The sequence below is a fragment of the Cydia splendana genome, chromosome 19 (genome assembly GCF_910591565.1).
Source record: "Cydia splendana chromosome 19, ilCydSple1.2, whole genome shotgun sequence".
Taxonomy (NCBI): Eukaryota; Metazoa; Arthropoda; class Insecta; order Lepidoptera; family Tortricidae; genus Cydia; species Cydia splendana.
Window position 1 is genome coordinate 13,493,606 of NC_085978.1, and position 16,373 is coordinate 13,509,978.

Sequence of the window (16,373 nt, forward strand, 5' to 3'; positions counted from 1 at the left end):
ACATCGTAACCGCTACATTTAAATACGCAATTACAGTGGAATATTTGTTTGTGTGTAGAAAAATACGTGAATTTCACCACGGTTTGGCCGGTCGAAATCGTGTTAAAGTCCAAGAATCACAATTTGTCACTTTGCTATCACCGTCTTTGAGTCACTACGGTTAGTATTGCATAAATACATTTTTACATTCACACGCCGTCTTAACATAAGACACGCGCTAGTCCGGCCGCACTTTGTACGGCGGACGCCACTCGCTATAGTCCGACAAGAAATTGTAGAAAATTATTGAGGGCGCCACTTCCTACGTAACTGTCACATTTTTGACGTAAAATGCAACATGGCGACAATTTAGTATGGAATTTTTTCAGTTCCAATTTATTTTATTTCTACTATTTTATGTCGCACTATTGGTGAGGCCAGTTCTATTCGACTGTTCTGTTCTGACGTGATCCCTTCTCGTAAAAAAAACCTATTAAAGGAAAAATTAGAAAACTCACCGCCCCGGGCAAGACTCGAACTCGCGACCTTTCGGACGCTCTAAACCAACTGAGCTACCGAAGCTTACCAGAGGCGTGCGAATTTTTCCATCCCTTCCTTTCTGTTTACACGCCTTAGGAATCCCTTCTCTTGGCAACGTATCTTACAAGTCTGGTAAACTAATTTGTCAGTAGAAAAAGCGCGAAATTTATATTAAGTATAGGAGATCCAAACATTCTAAAATCGGTCACCTTCTTTCTACTGACAAAATTGGTTTGCCTACATATAATTTTTCACACGTTTTTTGTTTTTTTTTTCGTATCTTCTGCTATATTAGGCGCAGGGCGCAGTCGAGCTGACGATCTCTAAATTGCCAAGAAAAGGTCTAAGATACACGGTTTTTTATTCGCTTCATTCATGACTGGCTAATATGGGACAAATTATTTATTTGACAGTTAACAGGTGTCAAATAACATGAAGTTCCCATGAAACGTTAACGTTTTTTCGTATTTCATAATACACATCGACAGTCAGAATAAAACATAACCTCACCTCGCCAAGGAATGGTTGTGGAAGCAACGAAAGCGCGTAATTGAGGTAGCTGCGCTCGAGAGACTTGGGCTATTATTGCTCGTACAATGGCAGTGTTTGACTAACGTCGCATCGAACTAACCCCCCACACTAGCGTCTAAAGCGTCGGCGTCCAGTCAACTCTATGGCTCGACGCACCTGGGTGCCATTTTACCACAAACAAGACATCCTCCAGACTGAGCATAGTAGCGCTACCCCCTCTGCCACAAATATACGGTAGTTTTACTCCATTTTCGAGTCAAGTGTCTGTGTGACGCCCGTGTTGAACGGACCAATCACGGCACGGGACGCGCTCACCTCGTCCCCCGCACCCCTGTATTTTTGGCAGCATCGGTTTCATGAAATAATTGCTCTAAGCTCCGTCTAGAGGATTCCTAGTCTATGCATTTTCCACTAAACACCGACGCTCAAACTGTAGGGGGTCTCGAAGTGCAGGTCCCAAGTCTCCGCGGGGTCCCCTCACGTGTTGGGCGGGGAGGTTGTGGAGGGGGGGAGGACCACGAGGGGCTTGACGATGGCGGCGGCGCTGAGGTACGACGCGCTCACTGTTAAAGGACCGCCGTTGCCGCTTACCACTTGGGTTTCTACCATCTGTAAGGGAAATTTATCTATTAGTTGTACTAAAAAGTTACGTAACGTCTAACCGTAAGTAAATAGAAACACCTACAAAAGTAATTGAAATTTTGTATTGTCTGAAAAAAACATTCAATTTACAATGAAGCGAAGGCTTTTTCAAGTCTCTGTGAATAGAGAATAAAAACATAGATAATACAGATATGGTAGAAAAATTGATCTCATAAAAACGTTAAAAATGGGTCTCAAAAATCTTTTTAAGATAATAAGGCTCAAAGTCACTGAATAGGCTAATGAGCGCTCTATGTTCAGAGTTTCTTTGCGATAGGCACCGAATATTAAGAATAAGATTTAGGCAGATCCTTAAGAGTCGTATTCCACCTATTCAATTTCTTTGTCCAATGTGTATTTGCGTCACACATTTCGCTTAATGAGAGAGTGAGACGTGTGTGTGGTAAAATGTGTGTGTATTATATACTATGTATTTATGTATGTTTATTGATACTAGTAAGTAGTATTTAGATAGCTACTTTTATCTGTACTGATTTTTTCTTCCGCACCAATTGTAAGTTTCTGTTTGGCCCAAAGGTTGACTGGTAGAGAATGCCTTATGGCATTAAGTCCGCCATTTGTACTTTCTTTTGTGCAATAAAGGTTAAATAATAAATAAAACAATGACCTTGTGCGTGAGTGTGTGTGTCTGCAGCAGATGGCCGGCCTGCGACACCACGAGCGGCGTCAGCCCGCTCACCACCACGCCTTCTGAAACGCAAACACACGCGGTTATATGTGGCTTTCTAGCAGGGAAGGGTCCTCATCCTTAAGAGCCCATCGACGTGCACACTAGCGCCACTGCTAAATAATAATGATTATTTAAATTTAACGACAGGTATTTAAAAAAGGAAGCCGCTACGTACTGTATTTTGTATTTAAGTACCTTTTCAAACTAATCTAACTAATCAAACTAGTTTTTACGTTGCTGGATTCGTCAATCTATGCGTCCAAAATTAAAACAGCCGTTTTTGTTTTTAGTTCATAGATCGACGAATCCAGCAACATAAAAACTAGTTTCATGTATTCAAAAGGTACTTAACTACAAAATACAGTACGTAGCGGCCCCCTTTTTAAAATATATTTTGTTAAATTTAAATAATCACGATTATTTAGCGGTGGCGCTAGTGTGCACGTTGATGGGCTCTTAACCCTTCTCTGATGGAAAGCCACATACTTATGTAGATGTCGTGACCAGATAATAGAATTTGATCATTTCATGAAATTCCATTTACGAATTGATCACTTCGTGATATGTTAATTAAGCATTCACACATTTCGGAAAAAAATTACTTTCAGCGACAAAACGTTAATTTAGACAAAAGAAAAAAGTTACATTGAGAGATGCTTAGAAAATTTTACTTTTATGTGAAAAGACAAGCTAAACATTTTTACTTCCATTTTTCATGCGAATCTGTCCTATTCGGCATGAGGATCATAATTCATAAGTTTCATAACATATAAACTACTATAGTTATTTCTAAAAGAATATATTTATTATCTTCAGAATGTATTACTCCGCTCTCGATTTAATAGGCCCCGTGCATGAACTATAGGGGGCAGCATACGAGCAGTCAGATTTTTGGCGCGAGGCGTCAATGTGTCGTTTATGCTTCCGATGTAGCCCACAAGATGGCAGAACCTACTATGCACAAGGAAACGTACCGACGAGAACGGTAGATAGTAGTAGAGCACTTGCTTTGACAATGTACATGTGCACATATGTTTCCGATTCAGCTAGGCCACAAGATGGCAGACCCTCCAACGCGCACGGTCCCTATGGTTTTCCCGACGAAATATTACATTTTTCTCATGCCATGCATTTTACTATGTATTATCCTTGGTTTGCGCTCACCTGAGGACGCAGGTGGAGGTGACACAATGCCATTTTCTCTCTGTATTCTATGATTACTATCCCCTGTTGTCACTCCTGTAATCAAAATAAATAATATTGAACATTCGTGCTAAATTAATAATAAAATAGGACAATCCTTTCTGGTATTATTACTATTACTCAATTTTTGGTATTAAAAGTATATAATTATTGTAATAATCCTGCTTGTACCACTTGCTTAGTATAAAGAAGTATGTATTTAGTTTTAAGTGTTAAGTATTAAATTTATATACACAAACATTGGTTTAAACTTTTGCATTTTTTTGGAAGAGCGGGGTCACAAGCATATCTGTTGCATAAAAGAAGATCTCAACCTATAGTATAGTGTTACATTATTTGTACAAAAACCAATAAATCTTTTTTCATTTTTTCAAAATGTTGGTGCTAGGAAAAACAAACAATCCAGTAAATACAATTAACAAGCACATTATAAACGGCGAAAGAATTAGACTTATCAGACGTAAAAACGGTACGGTGAGGTAGGATTGATAGTTTAAGTACGTGGAAGGAACGCAGTTGACATTAGAGGAACTAGATTCAGGAGCGCAACACTGACCGTTGGTGTGGTGCTGGTGCGGGTGCGGATGCGGATGCGGGTGCGGCTGCAGCACGCGCAGGCCGCCGCCCGCCGACAGCAGCTGCAGCGCCGCGCCCCCCACCACCAGCCCGCCGCTCCCCACCACCTGCAAACATTCACATTCATTAATAACATACGAGCGTGCACACGTCGCCCGACAGGCGGTTTCTTGGTAAGTAACGGTAGAAGCAAGTGTGCGTTTGCACCTCTCTATAGTAGATTGTACAACAAGGGCATAAAGAGACCTATTTTTACCCGAGGCAATTTTTAAAATAGTAGACGAGGGTAAAAATGGACATTTATGCCCTTGTTGTACAGTCGCCATCAGATATATCAGAACGGCCAAGGCGCTCACAAATATCTGAACACGCCTCTATTGTCAAGGCGTTAGGGCGCGTGTTCAGATATTATGAACACCTTGGCCGCTCCGATATATCTGATGGCGACTGTACACTCTGCTTTTCACTTTGATTGCGAGGAAAATATACAAAAAATCAAATATTTTAGGTTATTTTAACGTATTTATTCAAGACTAAAGAAAATTATTCTCGGGCCGGTCGGGGGCGCGGGGCACGCCGATCGGGAGAGCGCCGGCAGGGCTGGCAGTTTGTATGGCAGAATTTGGACTTTATTGCTAAGTCAATAAGGGTCGTAATAGATGATTTTACTTAATGCTCTAGAGCATAATAGCGATTTTATGTCGTCTACGCTCGACATAAAGGTGCACTTTTTGAGCATGAGAAGTGAAATAGTACATTATTGTCGAGGCTCGGAAGTAGCTACTTGCAGGCTGAGGATTCGTATTAAACGGACGACCTTGGGAGTCCGTTTAATTGAATCCGAAGCCAGCAAGTAGCCTTCCAGCCGAGTCATATATAGTGCTTTTCTCAAAAATGGTGCGAGAAATATACATATTTTAGAAATATTTTACAGAAGCAACGTTCTTACGTATATATTTTCACAGAAAAAAGTAGAAACAATTGAAAAAATTAGCTTTGCCGCCTTTTTTATTTTTTTAATAAAAAAATAGAAGTGCCGAAAATACGCCAACCTATTTGAGACAGCTAAATAGTCGCGGTACTAATCATCTGTTTGGCTGTTTAATGGGCCTGTGCCTTCATTTGATATGGCCATTTCAACTTTTAAAAAGTTTGGAACTCGACAAATAATGGAATTTGTATGCAACATTGCAGTCCCAAAATCGAGACTGCAATGTTTTTAACTTTTTAATTTTTGACTGACCATAAACTACGCGCTTCGCGACCTATTTTTTAGACGTCAAAGTCGACTTTGCCGTCCATTTTTGAGAAAAAGTACTTTTTCACATCACCTATTCAGAAAAGGGCTTTTTCTCCTCGGTAGGAGGGATCAAAGTGGCACTTTTCGTCCCTGCTAAGGGGGAGCAAAGTGGCACTTTTCTGTTCTAGGACACTGTTTTTGTTATTTTTTGCATTTTTTTTAGCTTGAATAATATTTTAAAACATAATAATTGTGTCAACACTAAGATTTTTTTATTTTCCTCATAGTTGATGTGAAAAGCAGTATGTGTCACACGGTATCAAAATTATTTCGTCTTGGGCTTTAACACTTGAATCCCTCATTACGCTCAGAATTCAATGTACGCCCTTGACGGAAATATATCATTTTGATCCCTTGTAATACAAACTACTATTTCTGCATTCATATTTCAACGAAATGTTACAATTTATCTTATTCAATATAAATAATTATCGAAATTGAAATAAAGGCCATAACATACCAATAAGTTGAATTTAAATTAAACATTTTGAATTTGAACAATAAAGACTACGCCCTGGAGAGATCCCGTCTAAGTTTGAGTGTCATTTGTGTAAAGATCGGTTTTCCTAGGATAGCGATGCCGTCATATAGCGGCCGTCTCCATACTAAATAATACGGCTAAATATGGATGGAGACGGCCGCTATATGACGTCACTGCTATCCTAGGAAACCAGAGCATAAGGACGACAGACTTACTTGCGAGATAGGGAGGTGTATTTGAGCGGGGTGCACCAGTGTGGTGCTTAAGGTATTGCTGACGCCGTTCTCCAGCTGACCGTTCTGAAAATATAATAGACACTGTTTTGTTTAAGGCTAAACATTCACGCAAGAACGTAAAATAGACCTTGGGTTATCGACTGAACGGAAACTAAAACCTCTCATTCAGCTTGAGGAAACATTTTTTTGACATGTCCGGTTTTTTTTGTGAAATTTGATGAGGTTTAAAAATTATAAAGAATTTTCTTGTAGATTCATTTTTTGGATTTCTTTTTTGATGGAGGAGCTTTGGGGGTCCGCGAGGTCTTCAACTCACAGAGACACTAGTTATGTTTCATATCATGTAAACTGAATATAAGAAATTGTTCTTCAGTGAAATAAATGGTCTACGCCGTAGATTCGATTTTTTGTAAAATTGTTGCTTCATATTGTTATTAATTAATTTAAATGCCCATATATTGAAGTTTCTGCATCTTAAGAGCCTCTTTTAAACATACAATTATGTTTAAATAGGATAATTCATTTCGTTTGTAGGTATAAAACACAGATTGAGTAATCAGGATTCGTGGTTTGATACTTATTTGTATAATTTCATGTTTATTACCTGTGCCGACTCCGCGGGCGCCAACGTAGTGAGGGTGAGCGTGTTGTGCCGCGCGCCGTACGACGTCCGGACGACCTACAACCATACACATAGACATGTATACAACGAGCGTAAACAGGTTGCTGGGAGACTAGTGGGCCTAGGCAATATGACAATCGTTTGTGCTACGACAACTAAAAGCTTTCTGTTTCTCTATCGCACTAATATAGAAGAGTGATAGGGAGCCAGATAACGTTACCTACGTTGTCAAGGCGCAAACGAATGTAATCTTGGCTAGGCCCCCAGTAATCATTCAGTTCTAGTGTAAACAAATGTTTTCACTCGTATAAGAAGTAAGATAGAACGAGAACGCCATCTTGTTAAAGTAACTGATTATTTTGATAGAAGAAATTATTTTATTTACTAATATAATACATGTTATGTTAAAAAGTGAATTTTATAAATGTTAATCCAAAAAATATTCAATATCTGCTCCGCGAGTGCACGGAATACGCATAATAAGCATCAGTTGATCACACTGAAAAGCTCGTTTACACCAAGATTAGCTAATCCGCGATTAGGTCAGTTCTAATTTCTAAGCGGTCACCAGGCGCCCATACCTGCGAGGTGGTGGGCGTGATCTGTATGGGAAGCGTGCGGAGCTTCGTGCTCAGGTTCAGGGTGCGGGGGGGCGAGGTCTTGATCCGCGCCACGGTTGGGGGGGATGAGGTAATCTGGAATTTTATAAATTAATACGTAAGAAAGTAATAATCAATTATGACTTGGAGAATTCAGGGGCAAAACGATACAAATCCAAATTACTAATAAGAATTTTTATTGTATCAACAATTTTCCTAAAGATTTTGTATTCAAAACTTTTCTTATACTAACAATTTAAACTTAAAGCGGTATTTGCGCTTCAAAATGAATTTGGTATTTCTTAATATGAAATGGGCTGTTCATATACCTATAGTTATATTCTCTGAATCTATTCATTTAACCCTTGGTATGCTTATGTAAAACATTGGCTACAGAATTAATAACCTTGAAATTGTAAATTAAAGTCCAATTAATTGTGTGGTACGTATACGGGACAAGGCATATGAAAGGTTAAATAAATCACATTCGATTTCGGTACGTGCGCGTTACTTCAAATTTCAAAAATTCTTGGACGTTAAAAAATTTTTCTCAAAAATGGACGGCAAAGTCGACTTTGCCGTTTAAAAAATAGGTTGCGAAGCGCGTAGTTTATGGTCAGTCAAAAATTAAAAAGTTAAAAACATTGCAGTCTCGATTTTGGGACTGCAATGTTGCATACAAATTCCATTATTTGTCGAGTTCCAAACTTTTTAAAAGTTGAAATGGCCATATCAAATGAAGGCACAGGCCCATTAAACAGCCAAACAGATGATTAGTACCGCGACTATTTAGCTGTCTCAAATAGGTTGGCGTATTTTCGGCAGAAAAATACACTTTTATTTTTTTATTCAAAAAATAAAAAGGCGGCAAAGCTAATTTTTTCAATTGTTTCTACTTTTTTCTGTGAAAATATATACGTAAGAAAGTTGCTTTTGTAAAATATTTCTATGATATTTATATTTCTTGCAGCATTTTTGAGAAAAGCACTATATATGACTCGGCTGGAAGGCTACTTGCTGGCTTCGGATTCAATTAAACGGACTCCCAAGGTCGTCCGTTTAAAACGAATCCTCAGCCTGCAAGTAGCTACTTCCGAGCCTCGACAATAATGTACTATTTTACTCGTAGTTACGTGTTATGTGGTGCCGTGACCAGGATCCTAGATGTTGTAAAGAAATTATTCGTATCTAATTAATTGACACAGAACCCTTGAAATGAAAAGTTCTCCCATGTACGTTGTGTGTAGTCACTTGCAATGCAATAATATGTTAAGCGGGCCACAGACCATCAGTTTTAACTGCACAGTTTAACTGTTCAGTCAAACTGTTCAGTTAAAACGTAGGTGTGTAGGCAAATTTTGAACTGTGCAGGTGAACTGACGATCTAATCGAAATTTCATTAGATAAAGTTTTAACTGAACAGTTTGACTGAATAGTTAAACTGTGCAGTTAAAACTGATGGTCTGTGGCCCGCTTTACTCTTCGAAGGCCGCAAAAATATGTCACACACACGCTCTTATGGCTCTACAAATACGACCCTTCGGCCTTCGTTGTGATTACATAATTATTAGAGGTACAATAAGTGTTGATGTTTAAAAAAAAACAACGGGTAGCACTCCGGGAGTGCCGACAGAAGTGAAAACTCAATGACTAGTCCAAAATGTCTGCAGCACTATGTATAATTGACCCATCCTCCTTTCTATTGAAAAACTTTAGTTCCGAAATTGCTGGCCAGTGAGCTTAAATTTGTAGCGTTAATTGTTTAAAATTCGAATAGAAATTGTAAAGTTAAAGTTGGTCAAGCAAATCTTGTCAGTAGAAAAAGGCGCGAAATTCAAATTTTCTATGAGAAGATATCCCTTCGCGCCTACATTTTTCAAATTTGCCGCCTTTTTCTACTGACAAGATTTGCTTGACCATCTATACCTTGCAGACCTCGCATCTAAATATATTTGGTCATGATATTTTGAGTTTTATTCACCAGTACTAGAGTTCACTTTTATTAGCGATTTCATCAAGATGAGACTTTATTGAATTATATTGGAGTGATATAAAGTTAGAATGTAACTGTGAGATCCTCGTATTTCAGCCCGTACAAGATTAGAACATTGAGCTTTATTGCTTAATATAAAAGTCCAGTTTTAAATAATTGACCTGATTATGATACGTTATGACTAAAGTTCTTTGGTGTATAACATTGTCCGTGACTCATGACGTCAGCGTTACGTTACGTTACGCGTTACGCTGAATCGAGTTTATCATTTTTTCCCCACCTCAAAAAGTGCTCAGCGCCGCTAAAGAAGTTTTCACTTCAAATAAATACTTTATGTTAAATACTTAGTATTAGTTTGTACTTACACTTATAGGGATTCCCACTACTTGTCCATTGACTCTGTCATCCCTTTCCATTTCTAAATTTTCTGTGAAAGCAAAAAAAAAGTAGTAAATAAGTAAACTAATTTACTAGTAAAGTTATATAGCATTTTATGTTCGATATTTTACAATGGGTCGCTTGTAATATTTTATATTTTAATTGAAAAATATAAACATACATGACGTCAGTTACTGCCAGTAAGACAGTTTTCTGTATATTTTTATTTAAAGTAATATGATCCGAAAATTTAATTATAAGTTTGTTTAATTGTGCGTATTTATAAAACTTATGTTTATTTCGAAATAACTCGTATCATACCTATTCCTCTTCTGAAAAACCCTAAAAATATCGAATAATTAATGATTGTTTTTTTCCTCTAACGGATGCACACTGCCGAAAATAATCTCGTCCGTTAGCTACCAGGCTCGCATAAACGTAAAGCGTACCCGTGCTCTTCGGTCGCACCGTGGCACGCACGGACACCTCCCGCTTCAACGCCGCGAGGCGCTGCTGCGCGGCGATCTTCTCGCGCGCCAGCCTCTCCATCTCGTGCTCGCATTCGCGCTCTTTGCGGCGGAGGACCTGCGAACAATGTACCAGGGTTACAGAACTGTTGGGGAGCTGTCAAAACAAGTAAACAATTTGTATACCTTATTTACAAAGGGTTTACGGATGGTTTGTTAAGATTGTTGCTGTTTGTACCGTAAACATCTTGCGATGACGTCGAACATAGTAAACACACAATATGAGATTGCAATAGGCGGTACTAAATGATAATTTAAATGCAAGTATTTTAAATATTAACCTTTTGACCTCCAAACGCACACGGAAAGCCTTGGCTTTAGTGTCATAACAGACAAAAACAGTTGACAGATTTCGATAAAACTGGCGTTACTTAGCTTTGAGTTTGGATTGACATGACATTAATACTGGATGAAGACAACTAATGCAGGTACCGCCGCCATATTTATGTTTGCATTGATCAGTTAGGTAATTTGATTGTGCGTGGTGGAACCTGCCTTTAATCATAAATCATAATATGTAAATAAATAAAATAATTTGAAAACTACCTTACAACAAACAACATTCAAGAATGGTCACCTAATTGTGTCAAAGGTAGAAACTATATTTCTATGGCATTCAGTTAACTCTATCTGGTATGCACCCCGGCCTGGCTGCCTGGGTTTCAAATCAAACAAGTCTTGATCATGGCCTGCCACAATATCTAGAAAAAAAAAAATGAAAAGGACATACCTATGGCTTCTTATTTGAAAAAGTTTTTTTTTGTTTAAATGAAGCAAATTGGCTTTCTAGGATTCAAATCACGGAGAATTTAAGACTAATAAAAAGAAAGTTAGAACAATAGCTTGGGCAATGGTTTGTTTGAAACTTGCCTATCGTTGGACGGGGCTCATTGTTTAAGATTTGAAATGAAACATTTTGTTGTCGAAACAAAATGTGCGAAAAGTTTTGTAAGTTGGCAACAATGGTGGAAGCCATATTCGAAAATTAAATTGAAACAGTAGGCAATATGGGGTGCTTCTGTGGCGAAAGTGGGAGTTATCGCGACCGTAGCGACCAGGGGAGCAGGAACGCGAGGGGGTAAGCCGGTCACGACCGGGAATTTACACTTGCCAATATGTGCGTACCTTTGGGACGGGGCGATTAGGATTATTGAACCCTGTATAATTCTAGAGAGTGTAATGACAGGTCAAAATGTTAAACATGGTTTAATCCTTTTCACCACACCAGCTCGGAAAGGCTTACTTTGCACTTCAAAAACGGATAGCAAAGTTGCACTTTGCTATCAGTAATTCACATGTGAGGCAAAGTAATCAAATGCAAATTTTGAGTTGTTTTCTTATGTTTGCTGGTAGAGTTGACTTAATGATGATTTTTGATGATAAATATTTAATAACATTCATTTGAATTTGATTTGGTTAGATTTTGTTTGATATTTTACATTTAAATTTGCTTCGGGTTGGTGTGGTGAAAAATTTTGTGATTCACTCGGGGCCAAATTTTGTTTAACCCTCGTGCATTGAAACCCTCGCAACGCTCAAGATTCCATTTTTCGAACCACTCGCTACGCTCGTGGTTTAATTTTGGAATCTTTCGCTTGCTCGGGTATCAATATTAGCACGAGGGGTTAAACAACAACTTTGCCCCCTTGTAAAACAAGTAACTATTTCTTAGCAATTGTATATCTTACGAGACATATATGTTTGAAGGCAATTTTTTCCTGTTTACGCACCCTTTAAAGACTACTATAAATTGTTCGTATGATAAACGTGGCCTGAACTGCTGATTTTTTTCAAGGATTATATCTACTCACTAACAATTAGTAAACCTTATTTGTAAGGCCATACGGTCTACCTATGGTCAAATAAGTATGAGCAACTATGTTGGGAAACCCGCATACGTTTCGGTTCGTGTTCTAGTTCGGCGCATGCGTCGCATGTCGATGAAGGTCTGTTTCTGTTATCATCAATTTACTTTTTAAATCTACTGTCCGTCCGTCCGTCCGTCTGTTCTTCTCAAACTTGTCGTGTGTGATACTAACCTGTATATATCTAATCGCTGACGCCAATATTGACAAGTTAGACGTCTTCTTGTCATCAGGGGTAGCAGGCAACTGCCGTTTAAGCAGCTCGAAGCACTCCTTAAGGTGTGCTCGTCTGTTCTCAAACTTGTCGTGTGTGATACTAACCTGAATATATCTAATCGCTGACGCCAATATTGACAAGTTAGACGTCTTCTTGTCATCAGGTGTAGCAGGCAACTGCCGTTTAAGCAGCTCGAAGCACTCCTTAAGGTGTGCTCGTCTGTTCTTCTCGAGCTTGTTGTGGACTTCTCTCGTGCCGGCGCGAGGGGCGCTGCCGCTGCCACTGCCGCTGCTGCTGCCGTTGCTGCCCACTGACGGGGGGGAGGGGATCTGGGGGGTCCTGTGGACAAGAGAATCGTTGAGAACAGGCGACGCAGCAGAAAACTGTTTCGTGAAAAGAGCTGTGAGATTTTTTTTCAATCACTTTTTACACTTGTATACCTATGTTAGTATTTAGAATATTATTTCTTTTATTTTGTTTCAAAGTTTGAGGACAAGTAATATATTCAAATTACTTTCAATGCTGGTACTATGTAGGTATTTGCTAGAAAATGTAGGTAGTGTAGGTACTAGGTAGGTATATTGTTTATCGTTGTCTATGAACATTTAGATTACAAGACATTTTTTTTTTTTGGAAATAATGGTTTTCGCTCGCGACGGTACATTAAATATAATTTTATTTTAATAATTCTTTTGAAGTTAGTATACTTAAATGTTTTTACACACAAATTACCTCATCATCTTCCTCGTGTTGTCCCCGCATTTTGCCACGGCTCATGGGAGCCTGGGGTCCGCTTGACAACTAATCCCAAGAATTGGCGTAGGCACTAGTTTTTACGAAAGCGACTGCCATCTGACCTTCCAACCCAGGGGGTAAACTAGGCTTTATTGGGATTAGTCCGGTTTCCTCACGATGTTTTCCTTCACCGAAAAGCGACTGGTAAATATCAAATGATTATTTCGTACATAAGTTCCGAAAAACATTGGTACGAGCCGCACATCACACATATGTAGATGATATAAGAATAATCAATCACAACCAGATGAATCTCAAGGAAACTGATAACACGTAAATATATGTACATTCATAATTATGTAATTATCAAGTCAAAATACATCAAAACTCGCAAGCGACCGTGTCCATGGAGTAATTAAATTTCAAATTACATTGTCACATTATACGGATGAATGATGCATGCGAACGCAAGGACTGGAAGCCGGTTCGGAATCAATAATTTGATATGGTTTAAATCTTATTTTGATATGACCTTGAGTCAGTGTGACGCTGCACCAGTGTGAGCCGCTAATGTTCATTGGTCCTCACAAAAAATCAGGAGTCGTCTCATAAGACATCTCTCTCGCGCTTATTGGTGCGTGTGAGACGCCTAATGAGATGACACGAGTCAAAGTCGTACCAAAATTAAAAAAAATATTAACCTGTCACAACAGAATCAGCCTCCGATCTCCTATCACTATCTAAAGCGTTGAATTATGTATAAAACCGCACCGAGCGACACCTAACACTCGTGTCCACCCGTGTATCCGTACCCGTGTAACCATTACGTGTAATATTAACCAAACCTTGACAGCAATCGGGTGAAAAATAAAGCACATGGTACATACTAGATAAAATAAATTGTCATTGTCACAGTTTCAATTCTTTGACCCAATTGCATTTTTGAATTTGATTTAAAGGACGTCCTAGATTTCTCACTGCATAAATTCAATGTAAGGCTGATTAATAGTAATGTGAAATGTAAATGTAATGGCATTGCTCTGAATACCTATTTTCAGTTGACAATTCCATCTGAGGCAGTATTGTGAAATTATGGCAATTCCTATATTTTATAAGTAGGTACATGATTTAAATAAGAGAAGAATATAATCATAATAATCTGTATTAAAACATTAACCCTAAACCCTACGCCGAGTCAGACGACGCTACGGAGCCACGCCGTTACGTCGTCGGGTCGTCGCCCAAATCTAATATTTAGTTAATTTCATTTTTATGTGTATTGTTTTTAATGCTGTTACTTATTTGATCAATAAATAAAAATAAATTAATATGATTAGTACGAAAATACAGCTAGACTCTTAGGATCTTAACTACTATATTGAATATTTTCCCTAATGAAGGATATAATATAATCTATGTAATTCTAATAAGGTAGTTATGGAATATATTTCGCTCGAAAAAAATAATTACCGGGTAGCCGGGTAGACGCAATAATTAATTACACTGTAAAGAAAATCGCTTTCATTGAGCTTTGATTACTCCGAGCAATTTGCTCGTGTATCCCAGATTTGATATTAATATATGGCTTTCCATTACAGAAGGACCCTTCGTATGCTTCAAATACAATAAGATCCTTTCCATCTGAAATTCTGATAAAAATGTCCATATTGCACCATTCTCTGTGGAAAACCACATATAATGTACAGTGTTATTGTTTACTTTTAAATGTGACGCGTTACATAAGTGATGTAAGGTTGCAAAATCACAAAAAATCCTGTAAAGGCAGCGTTGGAATGAAAAAGTAATAAAAATAGTTTCCACGGTAGTTAATGATCTTGTCTAGAACTACAGAACCTTCTAGGAACTTAGTTGCAATACTTGCAATGCGATGCGATAGGTGTTAGGAATGTAAAGGCATTTTTATACTAGGTAATAATGGTTGCTTTGCTATCCACCCGTGGTGTTTAATAAGTAAGTACATACCGTCATAGAGAAAAAAATGTATGTGTGATTTTTTTATTTATTTTTAAAATTTGTTGCCCTAAAGGACCTGGGAATTGCAGTACCAATTATAGTCCTCATATTTTACGAATTGGTATATAAGTATATAACTTCATTCTTTAAGTTAACTTGATCCTTAATGTATAACTTATGTTATTACAGACATCGGATTCTATGGGGCAGTATTTATTGACAGCTAGGACTAGCTAGCTAGCATCGATAATTGAGTTTATCGATATAGGAACTCCCTAGCTGTCAATAAATTCTGCCCCATAGAATCCGATGTCTGCGAGTTATGTATTTATGTTTGTACTTTTGGAAATTTTCCCTTGTTCCGATTTCTGATAGTTTTTCATTTGTATGAGCTTTTACTCTGTATATATTCAAAACACTTGCTCTAACAATACAGTTTTAAATATACTAAGGGTTAGAATAAATATAAGAAAAATCCACTTTTAAGGCCTGTAGAGCTGACTCTACAAGATAAAAGCAAAAGTTTTCCTATCCTCAACAAAAAGCGAGCATAACAAGAAAATGTTGTCCTATCCAACTCATTCAGACCGTCGGAACCGGCCGTCATCGTCACGCCTAGCCGAGTCCCCCAGCTGTTTTGGACAGCGCCGGTACTAGGAAAACATACCCATGACTGGTGCTCGTTGTACGCGGCCTGGAATGTTCTTGTACGAAGTCGAGGAGGGGCGCGGGCGGCGCGGGGGCGGGGGCGGGGGCCGGCTCGAACACGAGCGCGGCGGCGGGCGCGGGGGTCACCGGCACCGGCGACGTCGGCCGCACCACGCCGTTGCTACGAGCCGTCACCGACAACCCTGTCACCACGCGCACCGACACCGGGGACTTCGGCTCCTCCTCTGTGAACAAATGAAACGTCATCAGTTTTTATGTAAAAAAATACCCATACTCATAAGCCAGTTTATGTATAAAACAATAATTACACGTAAAACAAAGCATAAACTTTACAAAAAGTCCGTTTGAAATTGTTTTGTGTCTACACCCTCATCTGCGGCCGGCAGGTTGTCAAACCCGTGTCAGCCGCTCGTCGACGGCTGCAGTGCGAGGCGGCAAAGTACCAGGCGAGCATAGCAAGGCTAGCGTTCAAAACAACCGAGCTAATGACATCTCGGTATCGGCGAGAGCGGGACAACGGTACGAGCGCAACACCATTACGTGGCGCGATAAGCGAAATGGAGCTTTAAACTCTAGGCTATTCATTACAAAATGTAGTGTAAGCGTGAAATCAGT

General features: G+C 38.9%; 1 protein-coding gene across 2 annotated transcripts in view; it reads right to left on the bottom strand.

Annotated features, from left to right (window-relative positions):
* Positions 1 to 993: 993 nt before the first annotated feature.
* Positions 994 to 16,373, bottom strand: part of LOC134800051 (max-binding protein MNT-like) — a 48,618-nt gene continuing 33,238 nt past the window's right edge. For both annotated transcript variants that reach the window (XM_063772508.1, XM_063772506.1), the window contains 11 exons: positions 15,757 to 15,982; positions 12,485 to 12,719; positions 10,221 to 10,356; positions 9,759 to 9,820; positions 7,383 to 7,496; positions 6,784 to 6,858; positions 6,159 to 6,242; positions 4,143 to 4,269; positions 3,548 to 3,622; positions 2,321 to 2,403; positions 994 to 1,659 (listed from right to left, as the gene is read on the bottom strand). In XM_063772508.1, the coding sequence (XP_063628578.1) occupies positions 1,528 to 1,659; positions 2,321 to 2,403; positions 3,548 to 3,622; positions 4,143 to 4,269; positions 6,159 to 6,242; positions 6,784 to 6,858; positions 7,383 to 7,496; positions 9,759 to 9,820; positions 10,221 to 10,356; positions 12,485 to 12,719; positions 15,757 to 15,982 (1,349 nt within the window). In that variant the 3' untranslated portion in view covers positions 994 to 1,527. The remainder of the gene's footprint in view (positions 1,660 to 2,320; positions 2,404 to 3,547; positions 3,623 to 4,142; positions 4,270 to 6,158; positions 6,243 to 6,783; positions 6,859 to 7,382; positions 7,497 to 9,758; positions 9,821 to 10,220; positions 10,357 to 12,484; positions 12,720 to 15,756; positions 15,983 to 16,373) is intronic.